Raw genomic sequence first — 22609 nt, 5'->3', positions numbered from 1 at the left:
TGTTGCTGCTTAGCTGCAAATAATCATCTTCTAAGAGAGAATTTCTATTTTTGTGCCAGAATTGAATTTTTCAAATCGTATGGAAATGTAAGGTATGAGGTTAGGAAGCTGTTGATCAATAAAAATTTGAAAATAGGAAACAGTACCTTGGTCCCTTCTGATTAAAATCAACACTCAGAAGGGAAGGGAAGAACAGGAAATAGAAGATGCTTTCTAGTCTCTTCCTGTTTGACATTTATTCTTTTAACATGTTTTTTCATTACCTGTGCTTGCCACTTAGAAAACATCTGATGTGCTGTGTGGTCTTCCGTTGATGAACACAGTGAGCTAAATTGAGTTTTTGTATGAGAACTATTGTAGGCGTTTGTCCCAAATGGGAGAGTGTCTTTGCTTAGAAATGCTGTTTTGAAAACTGCTTTGTAAAAGCAGGAATTCCTTGAAGGGAGGGATGGATAAATAAGCAAATCAGAGGATTGTTAAGATAATGACGCTATGATTCGGGATACTATCTTGGTGGATATATCTTACTCACATGTTTGTCAAACGGCACAGGATGTAGGATAACAAAAGTGCAGTGTAATCTGGAATTTGAACTTGGGAAACAGTGATATGCCAATGTGTCTCATAAATGGCGGCCTCTGAAACACAGTGTTGATAGTGAGGGAGCAGGCTGGGTACGTGAAGACAAAGACCTCTGGGATCTTCATGCCTCTGCTCAGTTTTGCTGTGAACCTAAAAACTTTTTCTTTTAAAGTACTCTAAACAAAACAAAACAAACTCTTTGAGACAGTAATTCTTAGAGAAAAGTCCAAAGTTAAGAATTAAATGGTTTACAAGAGTTAAAATACATGCAGTATTTATGAGTAGTTTTCTGAAGTCTTGTCTAATAAATAAATCTTTTCAAATGTGGCATTGCTGTCCTCCTCCATTACGCCTTTACTTTAAAAGGATATCTTTTCACCCAAGAACCTTTACTGTATCTGTAAGCTTACAGCCCTCCTTCCCACCTCAAGAAAAAAAAAAGATTTCAGAAATTTAAAAAACATGTGACACTGTTAATAAATCCTTGTTTTATGACACTGTCATTTCTGGTGATTCTCAGAAGGGTTCTCTATCAGCAAATGACTAAGAATCCCAAACAGTGACCCATTTGACTGCCAGCTATGCCCTTGATTTACTTTCCTAAGCTGTGTGTGTGTGTGTGTGTGTGTGTGTGATGGATAAAAGGTTCCCTAGTAGAAAGCGGTTTGAAGATTCTGGGAGTACATTAAACCATAATCTCAAAAGAAATATGCATTTAGGAATTGCTTTTACTTATAAGTTGCTTTCTAACACACTTAAAGAAATATTCCAAGACTTTCTGACTCACCTCCAAGGCTTTTTCCCTCTGCTTTTGAATCTAAATAGTTGTCAGATCCTCTTAAGGACACAAGAAAAGCCATAATTTGAATGTACAGTTGAAAACAAAGGCAGTGTGGAAATGGAAATATAGATGCATTTAAATCAAAATCAGTTTGACTTGTAGCTTGAGATGTGTGGTTATTTTCCCCTTCCAAAGCCTTTACATTTTATTGTTGATTTCAGAAGGAATTTTCTCCAGGCAGATGGAAAATCTTATTTATTTTCCATTTCATGTCCTCTAATAAAAGAATTAAAGAGGGCAGTCTTTACCTTTCAGTGACCTAAGTGGGTTTTACTATTGTAAGAATTTTGGCTGATAAAAGGGAAGATTTCTCCGTGTACCCACCCTGGAGTGGATTGGCAATTATCACAGGCGCTGGCTTTCGTAATTGCTGTTTTTCTGTATTTTGTTTTGTTTGAAGTAAGTGAGCTGTTGGAAGTGAGCATGTGGAAGCTGGTTTGTCTGCACGGAGTTTTGTTTCAACAATATTTTAGGGAAGAATTTGACTTTTATGTTCATACCATATCCTTTGAAGCACTCAGCTGGACCCTGTCCCTGTATCTTGCATCCCTTTTACTTTGTATAAGTAAAAAAAAAAATCTGCATCTGATTGCAGAAGTAAACAATGGCTGAGAGGTAGAAACAGCCTCATTTTTTGTGGTGAATGGGAAAGCATGCCGCATCAACAGCTGCTTTCCCTCAGAGCTACTCTCTCTGAGAAAATGAAATTTTATTCTTCAAAATATACCCGAGAGAGAAACTCTAGCGGTTTCCATTATGCTGCCTAGAGTTGCTTCAGGGCTTTCATCTTCTGTGCTAACATCTAACATATTTTTCTTGAACTTCTTTGTTTCTTTAACTTTACTTTAGGAAGAATGAGATGCATCTTAAATATGAAAGGCCACTAACAACCACAAAAAGTCCCTCTCTGCCATTCGGGTTTATTTTAAAAAACCTTTAATTATTACCCAGAAATGGATAGGAAGTCCAAATGAGTGGCCTTGGAAAAACTTCAGAACCACAGAGATTATTGCATTGGATAGAGAAAGAGCCTTTTCTTACAGGTAGTCCCTTAATTAAGCGGGGGGGGGGGGGGGGAAGCAAGTAGGTAGCAAGTAGGTAGAAATCTGGGTCATCAAATCTAGTTAGCATCTCTGCATGGATCCTTTCTTGATGTAGAAAACTGTTGAAGCAAAAACTACAACTCTCATCTTAAAGAAAAAGAAAGGAGAGAAGGAGGGAGGAAAAGAGGGAGAGAAGCAGAAAAGGAAAGAAAGAAAGAAGGGAGGAAAAGGAAAGGAAAGGAAAGGAAAGGAAAGGAAAGGAAAAAGGAAAGGAAAGGAAAAAGGAAAGGTAAGGTAAGGTAAGGTAAGGTAAGGTAAGGTTAGGTTAGGTTTATTCTGGAACCATTTTGAGTGACCATGGCTGAGGAACCCAGATTTAAGTCACCCTTCATTCAACATTCTAATGTGGAAGCAATTTTATGATGTCTTATAATTTTATAGAGCAAACAAAGTCATAACAAAAAGCAGTCACATCAAGATGGGGAGAAGTTTCCTGTAGGCCCAAGAAGCAAGATGCTGTCCTTAGCTTGTGAGTCGCTGCGAGATAATAATCTGCTAAGTTAATAGATTTCGAAAGGTTTCAGTTTATTAGGTGTCAGATCAGACTCAGATGGGCTGGGAATGGCTGTTCCAGAGAGCTAGAACTAGCCCAAGATAAGGTACCTTCTGGGCCTTCATTCTGCCCCTCCTACTCTCTCCATTGGTACTAAAATTCCAGTCACTCAGTCACTTTGCAAACACAGCTTGTTTCCAGAAGTTTTTCTTCAGAACACACTGGAAACACATTTTCTTCAAGAGTCATTGACTCAAATTAGAGGAGAGGGAGGCCTTGGCTTTAGAGGTAGATGCTTAGACTCAGAAACTCAGAAGAAAGGAAAACAGCTCTTAGCTAAGCCCCTGTTTCTCTTCCTGTTGCTGTAGTAAACTACCTCAACAGAAATAACTGAAGGAGAAAGCTAATAATAGCTCAAGAGTACAGTGCATCATGGTGGGGAAGTCAAGGTGTTTGGAGCTTGGTGGGACTGGTCGTAGCAAATCCGTGATGATAAAACAGACAGCCACAAGTATACACTGCTCTTCAGCTCCCCTTTTCCTTGTCTACAGACTAGGATACAAGCGTAGGGAGATGGTGCCACCTTCCCATCTTAATTAACCAAATAAAGGTGACCATCCACTGGCCTACTCAGAGGCCCATCTCCCAGGTCATTTTAGATCTGCTCAAGCTGACAGTAAACACTAGTAGTCACAACTATATACTCCTTCATACATAACATTGTGTAGCGTTCGTATTTCAAGTTCACTACTAAATCTTACACTTCAAGATCTGTCTTACTGTAACTAATGTACCCTCTTCTAGGAAATCTCCCATATTCCTACCTACAAGAAAAACCAACTGATTCTAAATTCCCAAGCATATTTGTTCTAACTCTTAAGATAGTCAATTTGTAGATGACAGATACACTTATAGCTTCAATTTTTTACCCAGATATTAAGCTTGAGAGATAAATTCATATTTTATAGCACTTTGATAATGTTGGTTCTTGTTTGAAACTGTCTTATGAGGGCCATAGTGTCATTTTTGAGGAGGAAGAAACCCCAGTTCAGATTACTTAATCTGAAATTGGAAGAGCCTTACTATGAACTTGAACCATAACCCTTAGAATTTATCTTCCTCTTATCATGCAGTCTACCTTTGGAGTCTTTTATCACTCGGCTTATTCACTATGCTGAAGTAACTATGTCATACAAATAAAGTAGGATGCATTTGTATATTTGTACTCGATTATTTAAAGAAGTTATGTTTGAAGAAGTGGTTTCTCTATCAGTAAATTTACCATCTTAAACCCTATCTTCCCTGCTGGGGTTTGTACACTTAGTCTACATTTAAGGCATACCTGTTAGTGTAAGTTGCCAGATGGAAGTCTACAAAAGTGAAAACCTATGAAAAGAAATTGCCGGGAGATGTTTACAGGCAAAGAAACTCCAATAGCATCCCTCGTTATATCTTCTAGGATTCTTCCAACTTCTCAGTTTGTGTTGGAAGCAGAAGAGCAATGCTCCCTTGTCCGTATTCAATGTGGTCCTGAGCAGTATTGAGCCTGTGTTGGGCTTTCTGCGGTAGGATGTCAACCATAGCATCTGCAAAGGTCCTGGCTAACTCTGGAAGTTCTCTACCTTCTGAACTTCATAGTTGGTAGAAGTCTCCACATTTTGTGGGTAGGAAATGTGTTTTTCAATGGCAGATGCTCCAAGTTTTACTGGCATAATAGACCAGACAGCTAACAGCAGAGAAGAAAACAAAACAAAGGAAAACACAAGACGCCCTTATGTTGAGGAAGCTATTACAGTTCATTTCCCTCCTGCTTACAAAAACTTTGGTTCAAAAGCACTGAGAAACACTAAAATGATGAGCTGTCCCTTGAATTTGTTATGGAACTACTCAGTAGATTTAATATTGGGGCCGTCACTGTGTGGGAAACAGTCACTTAGTAGGAATTTCTTGGAGTTACCCTCCACGTTCTTTCTCTGAGAATTAGAATAGTGCGTAGCTTCATGATAAAATCTGAATACAAGGTCTTTGTACAAACCAAAGTATACACTGTGCTTAGAAATTAGGAAAAGTCAGTAAACATGCATGACATGTCTCTATCTGGAAAGACTGTGTATTGGACGTAATCCTTTGATTTTTCTCAGCATACCTTTCACTTCATACGAGGCTGTAATAGATCTGAATCTAATCTACTATTTGTTTTCATTATGTTGGTCACCTTGGATCTCAATTTTTATGTTCAGAAAAACTCAATAGGTGAAAGAGATTAATTCTAAGGTTCAAAAGCCCATGGCCCTGGCTCTGAAAAGTCATTGCCAGCAGTCTACCAAGTAGAGTACTCCGTGACAGTTAAAAATCCCACAGACCACAAGTGTGCATGTGAATACATATGCACATGCACACAGAAAGGGCTAGAGTGTGTAACTTTTATATATCAGTGAATTCCAAAAGGAAACTAGTGACATGGGACAAATGAGATTACATGGGAAGTGTTACTTTCTTTTGCATATGGAGAAATGAAAAACAAAAGATCACCCACTGTTTTAAGCATCATGTCTCAAATAAGATTTGCCTCTTAAAAAATGTTTTTAAAACTTTTATCTGGGGCTGGTGCAGTCTGTGATACTATAGGACTGAACAAGAAAGGCATGGATTTTACATTCATGAAAGAGTAATAGAGCAAGAATAAATAAAACTAAATGACAGATGTCAATCAGCAGAGCTAGGATTATAACCTCCTGTCAGCCTTTAAAAGTCATCAGTGTCCTGATCTCTAACACCGTGGGGAGTTTGGGTGCTGAGTCTTGGGCATCATTGCTAATCTTGCAAACTTTGGAATTCTTGTTTTCTTTGTCTTAAAGATTGGCCACTGGGAGAGAACTTAGTAAAGCAGTTTCCTATACCAGAATGTGGAAACACCCTTAATGAAGTGAAGCAGTAGTCATTATATCCTTGCACTTCTGAAGTAGCCACATTCAGTCTTCTTGATGACAAATGCCCCGTGAGGAGAGTCAGTCTTGGATTCCTGTTTGCTGTGCTCAGAAGGTTTTGTTTGGCAACTACTGCCATGGTAACTAATATGATTTTTATTTTTAAAAGCCCATTAGATCATTAATGTTCAAGGCATATAGGAAACTATTTTTTTTTTATATAAGGTGGGGAAACATTCAGAGAAATTATATGAATTGTGATTAAGGAAATCACAAAGAAAAAAAGCCCCACAAAAATACAGAAACAAGACTAATCAAATGAAAAACAGGTCACAAAACAGCTTTTTCAAGATTTAAAGAAAAGCAGTGTTGCTGTCCTTGGAGTAAATAATAAGCATTCAAGCCCTGTGCTAGAGACTGGAACAGAATGTAAAGATTAAGTTTTTCAGTAACCCAACTACAGCCTTTGGCTCTTCTATAAAACAGCTACCTCTGATTTTTATTTCCTGAGCTTCTCATCCACTTAACTTCCTGTTTAAATAATTACCTAGAGCAATAAAAGATATGGGAAATCATAATGCTTACTGCTTTTATTTGGTCCCCAAAGTAAAAGGGATTCTTTACCATCTTCAGTTTTTCTGATCCTACCCCAGTCTGAGGTTTGACCGGGTTTGGGCAAGGCTTCAGGGTGGAGTGTTTGGTTTAAAGCTAGCCCATGAGAGACTGAAGAGATGGTGGCTTCTCAGAGACAGAAAGATTGGATGAAGCACTTGACTCATCCTCAAACCAGGAGTGATTCAGCTTGTGTGTGTCTTTAAAAACTATAAAAAGGAGTTTCCAGGAGTTTATTGCATAGCTTCTTATCTGAACAGTGGCAAGCTGAGCACAGAAAACTGGGCTGGAGGCCTCGAATGCTTCTGTGGAGAGTCAGTAATAAGTCAAAGCCACAGGAACTTTTTTTTTTCTTTGTCTGATGATAAAGTGATATTGTGTTTCCCTGCGAATAGAGTGACATTGTGTTTTATTGCAGAATGGTCAGGCAGATGTTATGGTAGACTTTTGGTTTTATATGGACACATCATCCTGATAGCCTGCTAGAATGAGTCACTGTGATGGAGGGTGTGTATTTTTCTTTTATAAGGTTCTGGCCTCTAGTAAAAGTAACTGGGACTCCTCAAAAAGTTATGCTTTGTTTTACATAGAGGATATTTAAAGTGGTTTACATTTAAGATGATAGACTCTAAACTAGGTTTTCATCCACATCACTTGTTGAGTTTATGTAGTCTAGAATACTAGGGTGTAAGCACTGGGAAGAAAAAAAGGGTCCGGAATAAGGGGGAAACAAGACAAATATGTAAATTTACCATAGTGCTAGCTAGGCTGGAATGAATTGAAATAATAATATTTCTTTGATCCGGTAAGGAACAATATTTTAAAAAAAATCTATCATGGGCTGACTTGCTAAAAACAACAACACTGAGTTACTAAAATAAAAACACACTAAGCTACTAAGCTGTTTTTAAAACATTGTTAAAAGCTGTCTAGTCTGAATAGGAGAAGATCAGCCTAGTCCTACTGTAACTAGATAGGCTAAGGTGGATTGATCCATGGGAGGCCCCCTCTGCTTTGGAGGAGAAAGGGAGGAGGGAATGAGAGATGAGGGGAAGTGAGAGGAAGAGGAGGGAGGGCAGCCTTGGTCAGGATGTAAAGTTAATTAATTAATTAATTAATTAATTAATGGGAAAAGGTTGTTAAAGGCAAATATATAAGACTGTTTAAGTGCTTAGTGGCTCCTGTAGTATGTGTCATACCACCGGTGTGGACTAGTATGGACTGGGGAATCATGGTGTGCCAACCGCCACATTTTGAAGAGCCCTGCAATAACAGGAATGCAGACACTTAACTGAGTCCCTGGACAACAGTAATTAACTTTCACTGGGTAGACTGGGAATATCCTGTTGAGGAAATTAAGTCCTGTACAACAAACACAGTTTCATTAGTCAAAGAAGGCGTTTCACAGGAAGACTAAGTAGCATGACACAAAGGTGCTGGGCGGGAAAAGTCAGTAAGTAACTCCCTTGCTTGGAGTTCACCCTGTTTAACAGCTTCTAACTGACCCTTTGAAAGTCATGGAAACTGCAACAATTTGTAATTTTCTGGGGGTCAGGTTTTAATTGAGGCTACATTAGGTTGAGCTGCAGCATCCTAGCCCACTGCTGCGGGTCTCTGTCTCTTTGCTCTAACGTTGATTTATTTGCTAAGTTATTTCCATCTGCTGGTTAAAAAAAAGAGGGCACTCCAAATCGGCCTTGGCTGGACTTGGCTTTCAGCCGTGGCTTGGCATCACTCTGCCACTAAGCTTTTGTCTTCATTATATCTGTAACCAACTAAGGGCTTCTTTGCTCTTCAAAGACCAATAGGCAAAGTAAGACTTAGATTTCAGCAGCTCTGAGCTGGGGTGTTAGCATCCACAACTTACAATCTTAATCTTCAGTGTGAGAGCTCTGCCAGGGGTCAAGCATTGCCAGAGACCGAAGAGCTAGTTAGCCAGTAAAGAGCATACCAGCTCCTCAGCAGCGAAGGTAGTAGCTTTCAATGGCTTTCTAGAACTTTCCCAGTGGCGAAGACCTACAGCCCTTCTAGAGTTTGGCTTTTCACAACCCTTCATCTTTGCAGCCAAAGCTCTCTGTACCTCTTCTTAGGCTAAGTTTCTCTCAGTTTTTGCCCCCTGCTTGTTGGTAACTCTTGAGCTGATCTGCTTATTGGTAACTCTTGAGCTGATCTCAAATTCTTGGATATGCCTGAGGCCAAAAGCCTGTCCAGTTGTCCAAGTAGTGCATTCTACCTGCAGTGAAGACCACAGGTGGACTACCAAATACTCTTTATGAGGTTTTATCGAGGTCTGGGCTGCAACATCAGTGGGTAATCAAGGGTTCTCCTGGATCGTCCATGGACCACTGCAAGGGAAGGAAGAGGGGCGAGCAAATCCTGCACACACACTGTCATGGGTGGGCTAGTTGCTTCTCTCAGTAGGACAGAGGACTGACAGAAGATGCCTCAGTGTTCTGAGCAGGGTCATCTGAAGCTTTCACAACAGAATCAAAGACTCCTGAAGCAAAGGTGCAGTTGGAGAAGCTGGCAAGAGATTTGCAATACTCCATGTAACTGGAACAATATGTACCTTTGCCTAGTTGGGTTTAATTTCTCTGGGTCATCAGACCAGTTGTAAGGAGAAGCCATGAGGGTGTGTTTTTGTATATGTGTCTAGGTTTGTTTTGTTTTGTTTTGAGGCAGAGTCTCACTCTACTAGGCTAAAACTCACTACACACTTCAAACTGGCCTTGAATTCAGGGCAGTCCACCTTTAGCCTTCTAAGTTCTAGATATATGAACAACGCTGCTTGATATTTTTAAGATAGGCTCTTATTGTAGCCCATGCTGGCCTTGAATTTTTTATGTAGTCAATAATGACCCTGAACACCTATGATTCTCTTGCCTCTACCTTCCATGTATCAGAAGCCCAGATGTCCTCCACCATGTCATGTCTAGCTTTTAAAACAGCTACACCTGTTAAGACAGTGATTTGAGAACCTTCTTATAGGGTCTGAATTGGAGTTGAGTAGCTGTGGTGTCACCTGAACATGGTGGGACTGCCATTGTGGGTGCCCTATGTAGCCCTGTAGGCCTCCTGGACCATCAGTCCAGGCAGGCTGTGGAACAATGGACAGCATAGAGCTTCCTCCCTAGGTAGCCTTCACCTCTATCCCACCTGGATTACTTACTCGGTTCTGTACCAGCATCACTGAGACCAGAGATATGAAAATAGTCTGACAGCTGTCAATCAAGGGCCCATTAAGCAACTGAACTGCCTAAGTCCCACAGCCTTACTGATAATGAGGAAGACCATCAGGGCATAGTTAACAAAGATCTTACACAAAATTAAATTTATGTAACAACTTCTAACTTCTGGCTAAATCTCCTTAAAGAGGGTTGGCACCTTCTGATCTGCCTCACATAGATCAGCCAGGACAGTAAAGGGCAAGCAAGAACACCATTAAGCCTTCCTTGTGAGAAGGTAGCTGCTTATCTAAGCCCCAAATGAAGGGAGAAAGAAGTCCAGGCAAGCAACGGTAGATGCTTGTATCTATCATTGTAGATGCAAGTGGTACATCTTTAATTCAACATTGGGACTGAGGGTTCATTTCTGAAAATGTTTCCTGTGTTGAGAATCTGCACTGCAGTAGTATCCCAGGCAAGTACTGACCACTGCTCTTTCAAATCAGATAGTCTTTGGGCCTTTGTTTCCAAAAAGAAATTAGCCCAATGTAAGGGAAGGGCAGAAAAGACATATTTACCCCAACGCCACATTCTTACAGTGCCATACACAAGGCAATAGAACTGTTCTTTCTTGTGACTTCTTAGAACCTGATGACATCAGTACATTGACCATTGCCTGCCGTACTCTTCTGTAACACGGGCATTTAAAGGAAGCAACCTGGAGCTTACTTAGTGTTTCCACACACACATTTAAATCCAAGCTTTGCTACTTGCTTGTTAGTTTGGACAGGTTCCCCCACTAATAAAGTAAATGTCCAGAGACCCAGAATTGTATCAGGGTTTTTAATGTAATTTGGTGTCTGTTCTTGGTGCTCGATCCCTCTAGGTATATACAACTGATAAAGTTACTGAACCGTCTAAAGTTTAGAGTCTAAACATTACTATCTCCTCATCCTCAACTGCCTAGGTTACTGAGAGTACCAGTGTACTAAGAGTAACAGCATAATTGAAACTAACATTTTAACGCACTATGTCTGTAGCCTACATATAGAAAACAAACAACTATCATCATCATCACCATCATCAAAACTCAGTGTACAGGGAAGAAAAGCATGCAGAGATCAACACACCATTTACTAAGCATCTGACGGGATCATCAAGAATTTTTCGATGACAAACTTTAGCAAATTATCGCTAGCTGGTGCTTTGCTGAACACAAAGAAATACTTCTTTACAGCTCAGCAGCCTAGGATATGTTACATTACTGGATTTAAGTATTTTCCTTTTCAGAGCTGGGTTAAGTTCTTGACATGAACTACTGATTAGACAGTGTCAAGGATCAGGGTTGGGGTTAGTATGTCTCTTTATTAGTTAGTTACAAGAATTCCATAGTTCTTTGCAGTCCTTCCTATTAAAAATGCAATGTCTTCCTTCCCTTTGTCTGCACTGCTGTTACTTCCTTGGCCCAATATGAGGTATTGAATGGGCTAGTGTCAGCTCCAGGCTTGGGCTTCAACAGACCTTGCTTGTCTCTCTCTGCTTCCTTGGAGGTCTGATCCTATTTTGGGAAGTAGCCAGGCCAGCCTGGAGGGAAATGAGAGGCCACGGAAACAGATGAGAAATCTCAGCAGGAGCTCCCCTGAACCCTTCACGTCCTGAAGTGAACAGAAGCATGGCTGGCTGGTGGCCCAGCTAGCTGACCCCAGCTCACACCATTGTTGAAGCATGGACAGAACAAACAGAAAGGATAGAATAAACAACGCTCTTTACTGGTGAACTTGTAGGTTTTTAGGCAGCAAATCATGGCTGGGATGGAGTTTTATCTCCCTACTGTAGTGAGAGGTATGGAAGGAGTCAAGATGGTGATTTTTTTTCAACTCTGAATTACTTATACAGTCTAATATAATGTGAACAGCGAGTGGACCATAGCGTCTGCGACATCATTCGGGACTTGGGAATGGCCCCTCTAATTTATCTTTAGTTTCTTTGCTTGTCCCACCAAGGTAAAGGGAGATTGAATTAGCATGCAACTGAAATTTGATAGTAGCTGTTAAGTAGAGAGTATATGCATGCTTGGGAAGTGACCTGATGTTCCTGAACCATTAAGCAGATGTAAATGCTGGCTGTGTGTCTTCTTTAAGGGGGAACTTTTGCAATAGGAAGTCTGTAAATAAAGAACACAGTGAGCTAAACCCTCCCCTCATTCCTTTTCCTCTCAAGCTTGGCTCCCCACACCACCACTGAGCCATGCCCCTAGGACTCCTCCAACCCAGCAAAAGTTAGATAGCAGCTCTAAATCAGTTAAGGCAACATTTAGCATTTGGTTTCGATTTTGTTGTTGTTGTCCAGAGCACGGGATGGTGCGGAAAGTCTGGGTATTAGTAAATTAACAAAACCAGGGACCCAGCTGGCAGTACTCTCTACTCTGGGTGTCTGAGTTCCTTTACTGTGCCATGTGAAGTGATTTTTATTCTGTATTCCCTACCCCACCCCACACCTCACCCCGGGGCCCTCTCCTTTGGGTCTTACTCCCAGGTTATCTTGGATTTCCCTACTTCCTCTCCAGCTGTCTCAGCCATTACTGCAAGCCTTTTATTCTTCTGTTTGGTAAAAACATGCCTGTCCTTTCCTGGTTCCTATATACACTCCAATTAGACAGGTGGGGAATCACCCATCAATCACTCTGCAGAAACCTTCCCCTTCTTTCAGTAATGCAATATAATGGGACACTCCTGAAGAAATTATGCTCCAGACCACGCAGATGTCAAGAAGGATGGCAGTATTCAAATCCTGGGGTACAGTGTCTTCATCGGGCTTCTCAGTATACTTCTGTCTGAGTAGTCCCATTTGTAGCCAGCCGTGGAGGAAGTGACAGATACAAGGCCAAATTAGGAGTGTTCACTGCAATCCACATTCTTTCCAGGCACGCCCACAGATACCTTTTGGACTCAGGTTCTGAAAAGCCCTTTTATAGCTCATAAAGAGGGTTTTTCAGGGCGTGTTGCCTAAGTGCATGCCATTGCAGAGTCCTTCCATGGAACCAGTCTTAACTAAGAAGTGATTTCAGCAGCAATCATGTACCTAATACTATCTGATTATCTGTGACTAAATTGGCTTTTGAGTGCTGGATTAACACTATATATATATATATATATATATATATATATATATATATATATATATATATTACAAATAAAGAATGGTTGGCCACAAGTACTCTTCTCCTTTAGTCATGTAGTAACATTCCAATAGGACTGAGGTCCTGTGCCTGTTTCTTTATTCTTGATCACAGTTTCAGGTGGATTTCCTGTAAGAAAGCTTATGTGAACTCTTAAACAAACCATTTCAGTCTCTCTCTCTCTCTCTCTCTCTCTCTCTCTCTCTCTCTCTCTCTCATGTGTGTGTGTGTGTGTGTGTGTGTGTGTGTGTGTGTGTGTGTGCTTAAGTGAAAAACCCTGGTGTGTTACAGACTTGTAGAGATATTCTGATAAATATATCTCTGGAAGTTTTCTACCAATCCAGCCTGGCATTGTATATAGTATTTTTAGAAACAGGTTTATAACAGTTTGTACATGTATATATAATTGAATATGAACTTATATTTCTTGGGAATGGGGTTTTGAGAATTTAAAAAAAAAAATGTCATTCTCTGTCCTGAGTTTGGGAAGACTTTTCTGGTCCTGAGAGAGTGAACAACCAATCTACCGAGAAGAAAATTATCTACGGGGATGGAGCAAAGTTTTGTTTTAGTGTGACATTTGAGTAAAGAGATTTGATAGAAAACAAAAACATAAAGAAAATGAAAGCAAGGTGACAGTAAATCCCTGCTTGTACCCATATTTATAGCACACTTCCTGTGTCACAAATCATTTTGTCATTTCGATGGAACGATGGACACCAAACAGGGTGATTCATGGGAGACACTTAGAAGCATGCCTGGCAGTCTGAATGCTTGCTGCTGTTCCCACTGTGATCTCTTGCCGGCCCATTCCTGTGAAAATAGTGGAAGTTTTGGGGGATAGGATACTATGTTAAAGATCATTCGATTAGAGCGATTAAATAAGTAAATCCTTCTAGCACTGCTAGAATTTCAGCTGCATGGCCAGCAGCTCACAGTCACTGTCACAGTGCAGTTAAGCAGTCAGTAATGAGATTTCTACCAAGACCTGTGGGAATCGGGGGAAAATAAGGGAATAAAGAAAGGGTATCCACATATTAGACATTAGGATTGCGTCTGTAGACTGGATAGAGAGAGATGGGGAGAAGGAGTGGAGACCCAGGCAAGGGCAAAGCTCTTGGGGAACACGGTTGCTGGAGGAGGAAGGGGAGAAATGAGGCAGTGGCAGGTTTTAAAGTAACTTCTCTGACATTGGAGAAAAGAGGACTTTATTATCTCACTAAAAGCATTCAATTCGAGGAGCGTTGCAACTGCTGGTAGGGGGAATTATTGAAACAGCAAGGTGCAATACAGAGGGAGCAGTCAGTTAGAATGTGATACTACATTACCATGAGGAGATTGAGCAAAGACACTGGATGCCGAGCAAGCAACCTGGGGTGTTTAGAACTGCATGCTACCACACAAATTGAGAAGACTTCGGGCCCTCAGTGAGGTGACTAGGCAAATAGGCCCAACCATCATGTTAGTCTTTCTCTCATGTATTTTGATGAGTGACAAAGGAAATTTTGATATTCTAAAAAAGGCAAACTTAGAGATTTTATTAGTGGTAATTAATCGTGAGTCCTAATGACAATTAGTTATTTTATTTCCTCATCTGAGAAAGTTGGCAAGGTCTATAAAAGGTGAGGGTGTTTCTCTCTTCCTGTTTTAGGCCAGTGTTTGACTTAACTTGCCACTCTCCCTGTTTTGGGGAAGCATATATGTCTTGGTAGAGATCAGGAAACAGGCAATGATCTGAACAACTACAGCACTTTAAGACCTTGGTCTAAGATGGGTCAAGATTTATTGATTGGAAGGGAGTGAGGCTTCACAGAAACTACTCAGTTTCTATAAGATCCAATCACTGAGAAACATTGTTTAGAAATGTTACTCATTTGTCCAAATATATATATATATATGCACATATATACATATGCATACATATAATCTTTGTATACACTTGCACATATATGTACCTATGTATCCAATATGTGTGTAAATGTATGCACATACAGGAGAGAATATACCATATTTCATATCTCTTATCCCGGGAAACTTCATTCCACGGTGATTAACAGTCTGAGTAACATTTGCTTATTTAGTAACCGCAGACAAGTCATACTCCTTGGGGAAATTTGGTTATGAGGCAGCACGACTCACATGATCTCACCCTGAACACTGTATAATATCTTCCAGATCCAAATTGTCTCCAGATCAATCCAGACCATGTTTGAAATACCAGATGTTTTATACCCCTTCCTCTTCCCCCCTTTTTCTCTTTCAAGTATATAACATGCAATCTCCCTGCTCTGGATCAAGAGGGTCACCTGAAATGTTGCCAGCATATCTGGTTTCTTGACATTACAATTATGGAGGAATTGATACCACTTCCATTTCTAACTCTAATATGAGCAGAGAGAAGCAGGGGATTGGAGACTCAGGTCATGGAAATGTAAGCCAAGTTTCTGGAGCCTATATTTATGGTTATTTAATCTGTCTTGTTTGTGACTAGTATTCAAGATAACTATTGTAGAGGCACTTTTATTCTTTCAGAGGACCTTGATAGGTATTCTCAAAGCCCAGTTATGATTTCTCCGAATATAGTCAATCCAGAGGACCTGTTGTTTTCTTGAACAATAAAGGAGAAAAAAAAAATTAATCTGTCATACCCTTCTATTGACACTGGCCAGAATGTGTTGCTAAAATTATATAAAGTAGACAGCTTCAGAACTTGTGGGCTTATGAAAACCATGTGTTTTTAAGGCACCAGTGTTGATTCTGCAGGGAATGTGATCACACAGTTCTGGTGACATAAAGTTATGTGACAGAACTGAGCTGTGTCACTCGACAGCTGGCCTTGCTTGTGTCCTCTACATACTTTACAGACTGAGGTGATGGTGGCTTGCAGGAGCTGATCATACACTGCCTTTCCCAAATGATGATTCCATGCTTAGCAATTTAGCTTGGACAGGTTGCTAAGTGGCTAACTGAAGATAAAGTTACCCAACATATGATTTGCAATCATAATTTTAGAATTTCAAAAAAGTTGGAGTCAATCCGATTCAGATTCAATTCTTTCCTTGTCTAGATGAAACTCAGAGGAGAAAAATGTCTTCAAAAATCAATGAATGTAGCTGGTGACACTGTAGGACCAGACTACAGTTTTCTTGACTCTTCTTCAATGGTCTTTCTTCATCTTCACAGTTCTCTGCTGTGTTTTTTCTCTAATATGTATAACTATAAAATTCTCATCATTTTCTCATATTACTGTTACACATAAGCACACAAATGGTAGTGTTCAGGAGTTCAGGGATCTGGATTTTATTGTCTCAACAGTGAGGTTGCCTTAGCTGGCCAGGACCTAACATCTAGGCCTTCCTCTTCATTCTTCCACCCCGTCCTACATAGCCTGGAAGGCATCCTGTGTATCACTATCTTACACCATCCCTATTAGTCCTCACTGAGAGTTCTCAAGCACAGAGAGTTAGGCACAAACTAGCCTGTAAGACCTGGGTGTCCAAACATAAGACTCCTCTCTTTTGTTAAAAAGAGGACTGTGCCCAATTGGGCTTAAGGGCAAAGAAAGGGAAGACCTGTGTTGAGGATTCTGGGTCCTATATATTTTAGGGAATCCTGAACATGGAGTAAACTGGAGAGAGAAATTGCTGGAACTATTAGGACAGAGCTCATGAACTGAAATTCAGAAGCGTTGGGGCAGCCCAGGTCCTCCGGCACTGTCCCTTGAAAGGTAGAGCATAGACCTTAAACAGCTCATGGGTGGATGGTTCTGGCTCTACAAAGTAGAATCAGTACATTTTCCTTCATCTTATTTCTGAGAGGGAGGCTGACACTCTCAGAAGCCTCAGGGAGGAACAGATCAGAAGAAAGCTGACTTACACTTGTAGAGCTATGTCCTCTCTAGACAATGTTATTGTATCAAGTTTTAGAACTGCATTCCAGATTATAACGCAGTCTGGAAGCAGATACATCTGCTGAACAAGGAATGAGAGTGTGGAATGCAAATCCTTTTTCTTAGAGACTTGTGTTTGTCATAATTGAGGTTGAAAATTCTTACCTAATTACGGGGCATATGATAAGAGATCTTAACTGAATCTTAAGTTTTGTAGACCAATACGTGGATATGTAAAATCATTTCTGTCATAGGCAAATTAGTTCATTGCCAGCCTGGAATTCTGTCTCATGGCTTTGGTTGCTAGCAATGATTCTGAAAATTAGGTGTCTTTTTCTGTGTTTTGTTTTTAATTAGGACTTTGTCTTTTGGGTCACAGGATATAGTGTATATTGATGTAACCTATTTCTTCCCTACACTTAACTTCTCTGTCAGAGACATTGTTGCACCTTTCAAAGTCTGAGCACTCAGAAAAGATGAAAGTATGTGTGTTTTGGGGAAAAAATAGTTAAGTGTTAATTTAATTAAGTTCCAGAGAAGCCCAGATACATGAGCACATGTATCTTAGTGTTCACATGAGTCCAAAAATCTCTTGTTCAGCCTATCTGGTGTAGGTAACCGTATTGTTGAGAGTTCATGTGTGTAGCTTCCCTGTCACACCTAGAAGGTACTATCTAGCAACAGGCATCTGGTCCTCTGTCTTTTACAATTGCTCCCCTGCCATGTTCCCTGGGCCTGTTGGAGGTGCACCATTGGGTTTGGGTATGCCATAGCCAGCTGTCCTCTGCATTTGTCCAGTTGTGGATCCACATAATAGTTTGCATCTGCTGCAGAGAGATACTTCTTGGATGAGGAGTGAGAAATACTCTTGTCTATGCGTATAAGAATATGCATTTAGACTGCAGTCTACTGCTTTAGGAACGTGGCGGTAGTAGGTCCTTTAGTGTCCGTGACCTCTTAGCTGTACATAAAATTGACATAAATCTCTATTCACGAGATGAGTCTTAAGTCCAAGTAGTCAGCGGTTGGTTACCCCTCAAACAAAAGTACCACTATTGCACCATCGTGGATAGCTTGCCAGTGGATAGTCAGTGTAAAATCTAGACATTCAGCTAGATAAGCCTGCCGGTTGTTTTTCTCCCTTGTCAGCCCTCATAACACCTGTGGGTGCCATGAAAGCTAGTCTTCTGGGAGGAGGCTTCCAGGTGAGTTCCAGAATGTATTGACATTTTAATCCTGCACAAATTCTGAAACCTATTTGGGTTTCAATATAGTCATCTGTAAAGAACAGAGGGAAATAGTGCCTGCTTCCTAAATGTTGTGTGAGGTTTTGTAAGATTTAAATGGTAAGTATAATAGAATACTTTTTCTGGTATTCAACAAGTATCTGTAGTTGCTGTGATTTTACTTTCATAGTATAAAGTATCCCTTGAGTCGTAATTCCTAAACTCTTACATACATTTGTTTGCTTTTCAGTCTCTGCTTTCTGTGTCCTCCCTGAACCTGTATTTAGGGCACAAAAGGGGCAAAGCCATGAATCCATGGCTTTTGTGACTTTCAGTATTTGTATTCTTTTATTAAATTGTATTTTGCTTCTCTTCCTTTCATTATAAAAGCAGCAAGAATATAAAGAATGCTGCATATGTTCTTGCAGCTTCCATTTACAGACCTGGTGTCAGAGTTGGCTAAACAGTGTGAGGCTCATAAAAGATTTGTTTGAGAGTTACATCAACAAGAGCATTAAGTGGAATTAAAAGTGTGATTTATTGAATTTTTAAAAATTTTAAAAATGTATAATAATAGATTCCCTTTTGTTCCTCCCCTTACCAGATGGGCTTAGGTCACGAGCAAGGATTTGGAGCCCCCTGTCTAAAATGCAGAGAGAACTGTGAAGGATTTGAACTACACTTTTGGAGGTGAGCTCTTGAAACCTGGTAGTCGTAGTCGTTCCCCCCTCAGGCAGGGCCCTCGGAGAGTGTTCTCGGTGCTCTCTGGCAAGTTCTTGGGCACAGCTCCTTAGCTACTGGGCTTCTCTTTTATTAGAAGTTAATGCAAAGTGACCTGTTCTGTGTTCACATCATGAAGTAGGTTCGCTGATAACTGTATGCACAGTTGGTTGACTTCTTTGCTGTCTTTCAGATTTCCTGTGATGTCCCAAATACAGAATATGCCTTTCTGAGTGGCAGAGGAGTCTGTGGTAACCCTTCTGGACTGTCAGTTATTAACTTGTTATTAACAGTGAGCGCCTTGTGGCTCACACCTACTGTTCCAGTGCAGCAGCGTGCGTGCGTGTTCCCTTGCACATCCATGTCCTAGGTGCCAAGAAACAACACTGTTTAATTCTTAAAAATTTTCTCAGAAGTAGTTTTATTACTGAGAAACGTTGAGGAACTTGAAACTTTAAAAGTTTGTTGCTATTTTTTTGAATGAAGTGTATGTATCTGAAAGACAGAAGATAATGGATCCTAAAAATCTAAACAGAGGAAGCCAGCTCCTTCAGAGAACATGAACGTTCTTCCACATGCCTGCTGGAAGTCTTAGTCAGCAGAGTATTGTTAAAATAAAAAATAAAAATCAACTCTACAGAGGACAATGATTCCCCTGTGGCAATAAACTTTTTTTTTTTTTAATACTAAGGATTGAGCCACAGCCTCACGTATGCAAAGTAAGCCTTTCCACCGAGCTGTAGCTCCAGTCCGCACTGATCTCTATTTAACTCCTACTTCCATGTTTCAGATTACCATAGACACTAAAATAAACATGTTTCAACAGCCATTATGTCTGTATATAGTGTAATCTAAGGGGAGAGATGATAAAATCTGACGTATTAGTCTCCTTTAAAAGCTTGCATGTTTAGTAAGCTCTAGGTACCAGACATAAATGCTTTAAAGAACAATGGCAAGAGAAATCCATATTTCCACAAGTAATAGACCCGTTCCTTATTTAAAGAGCTTAGAATTTTCCATGGAGTTGGTAAATTCCAGACTGAAGTACCTTCATTACCTGTAGGGGTAATACAAAGATAATATTATTGAACACAGAATAATTTCTCAGGATTAGAATGAGGTTATCTACAGGTGCTACTGAAGGGCCAGAATCACAGACACTCAACCTTCACCATAAATCTTGTGTCTGCTTGCATTCTATTCATTTTATACATGGTAAATTCTGTGACTAGACGGTGTGTTGTATTGTTTGGGGAAGAAGGACCGATGTTTGTCTATCTTCTTTATTAACTGAATGCATGGATGAGGAACCCAAAGATACCAAGGTGACTGGTTCACCTTTCACTTCTTCACCACCTTTCCTTTGTGTCTACCGGGTGACTTTTCAGAGGGACACATTGCCCCCTGCTGGGCATAGTGTTTCAAGCTTAAAATAATCCTTTCAGCTATGTAATTTCCCAAACTGCTCATGAGATTTTTCAAAAGCTCATTCCTAAGGGAGATTGCATTTTCTGTAAATCAGGTTCGTTTAGAGTGACTTGTTGGTCTGCAGATTGCTCTTCTATAATCTGATAGTTTCAAACTCTTGAAAGGTTGGCCAGGCAACCTCCGTAGCATGAAAAGCCTTTCTTAGTTTTATCAAACAGGCTGCTTTGATAAACTGGCCCTAGTCTTAGGGTCCAAGAGTCATAAATACTAGAGGTCGGCGGCCATCAGCCTAGCTGGAGTTTGTATGGTTCCTCCATACATTTCTTAGAAAAGCTGTAATCCTCCTGGCAGGGGTCCAAACACTTTTCTCCAGTATAATTCGCATCATTCTCCAGTCTCCATAATTGGAAGACCAGAGGCAAAAGGCCTTTGACGTCTGGGTGCAACTGGTTTTATTTTTTAAAATACATTTCAAAGTATTTACTTATTCATTTTATTTTACATATGTGTGTATTTTGCCTGCATGTCTGTCTGTACACCACATATGTTGATGGTGCCCCTCAGAAGTCAGAAGAGGGTGTAGGGGCCTGTGAAACTGAGGTTACACACAATTGCTAGCATCCATGTGAATGCCAGGAACTGAACCTTCACCCTTTGGAAGAGCAGCAGCTGGGCTTAACTACTGAACCATCTTTCTAGCGCCCTTTTGGAAAAGTCATAGAAACATATTCTAGATCAGTAATCCCGAGTGCAGACACAGATGTCATCTACAAACCAGAGCCTTGGGGTCTCCAGCCACTGAATCACCCCCATCTTCACAGTGAACTTTGACATTTAGGACTCAGTCCTTACCATCCCCATAGTCACAGAATGGTATTTTGAAGTGCTTGGATAGGTGCTGTTGTGTATTTTCAATTGCCTGAGAACCCTCCATACACAATGAACCTATTCCTTTCATGACATTTTTGGCCTTCATTGGCAGACCTCAGCCTCTGGCCTCTACCTGTTTATCTAGCCTTTCTCACTTTCCTTCTAAGTATCATGTAGTCCCAACTATGTGTTCCATGTTATTCCCCCAAATCCTCTGAATTTCTTACCACATATGCGCATGCTTGGACAGATGCTACCTTTAAGCACTAGAAACAGAAATTCTAAGATCGCGCAATACTATTACCTACTGTATTAGTCAACTCTAGCTGCTATAAAACAACAACAGTAACAACAACACAAATTTAGTGCATTAAACACAAGTGTATTTCCCCAGCCACTGTGAAAGCTATACATTTCTGTTGAGGGTCCACTTTCTGAGATGTAGACAGTCACCTTCTCACTGTGCACTCTCATGGGCAGTGCACATATACATGGGAGAAGTCATCCATGTATTATATGTGGCCTTCAGTCGTATCAGATTGGAACCCTTTTCATATCATCTCATAGAACCTTAGTTACCCCTGGAAACTTTAACCTTAACTATATTTCCATTACACAATAGGAGTTCAGCATATGAACTGAGGGGTTAAAATGTGATTCGTGGTCCCTCCTGGGTGCTTCCACCCATTTCCAAATTAGAGATTATTTCTCCTGAATACTACAAAGTATTCTGGTTTTCTTCCACTTTACCCTTAAGCCTCTGGCTAGTGTCTTCCATTGCCTTATTGCCAAGGACAAAGGAGTCCACTTGTCATAGCCAGAGTGCTGTGGGTGAAGGAGTATGGATGCAGAGAGGTGAATGGAAGTTCAGAACGTGTCACAACCATTCTGGGAAACTAAAAATAAGTCTTTTCACTTATAGAAGTTTAGAGGGAAATTTCCAGCTCCACTCAGCAAACCTCATTCCAAAAGCAAAACTTGAAAAATGTTATAATGATTTGTTTGTGCCAATGGGTTTCTATTAAGTATAATTTATGAACCACTTCCAGATGCTGCACTTGTGGAGGGTTTCTGTTTCTGGGTAACCACTTATGATTAATTCAGTGGGTAAAAAGACCACCTGTTTATTACCCGAGCCACCATTCTTACACGTTACAAGCTGGGAGGGAAAAGGACAGTGTAGCCCATTCTGTTCTTGGCATCTCAGAAAGCCACGATCAAAGCGTTGATGTGTGTTTTGTCTAACTGCTCCTTCCTGCTGTTTGTAGAATCTGATTTTTGTTGTTGGACAGCTGAGGTCCCTGGTTCCTAGCTGCTTTTCAGATGAAGTTCCTGTCATCTTTGGAAGCCACACACGTACCTGACACACAAATACTTTCATCTTTAAGTCAACAGTAGTTAGGGCCCTTTCTGTGTCTTCAGTCCCCCTGACTTCTGTCTCCATTCCTTTTTAAGGGCTGCAGTGATTAGAGTAGATCTGCCTGGATGCCCCTCCCCCATTTATCAAACAACATCAGAGGTGAAAGTCTTAGGGTTGTCCTTAGATTCTGCTTATCACAGCACTTTATGTTCCTGA

At 40.4% G+C, this 22609-nt stretch overlaps 1 protein-coding gene across 1 annotated transcript in view; it reads left to right on the top strand.

The window, feature by feature from the left end:
* The window catches only part of Tes (testin LIM domain protein), a 38513-nt gene that overhangs the window by 981 nt on the left and 14923 nt on the right, over positions 1-22609 (top strand). The window contains exon 2 of the mRNA XM_034519505.2: positions 18620-18705. Within this exon, the coding sequence (XP_034375396.1) occupies positions 18620-18705 (86 nt within the window). The remainder of the gene's footprint in view (positions 1-18619; positions 18706-22609) is intronic.

The sequence above is a fragment of the Arvicanthis niloticus genome, chromosome 15, assembly GCF_011762505.2.
Source record: "Arvicanthis niloticus isolate mArvNil1 chromosome 15, mArvNil1.pat.X, whole genome shotgun sequence".
NCBI lineage: Eukaryota > Metazoa > Chordata > Mammalia > Rodentia > Muridae > Arvicanthis > Arvicanthis niloticus.
The sequence above is the reverse complement of the archived record's forward strand: the minus strand, read 5'-3'. Positions and strand labels throughout refer to the sequence as shown.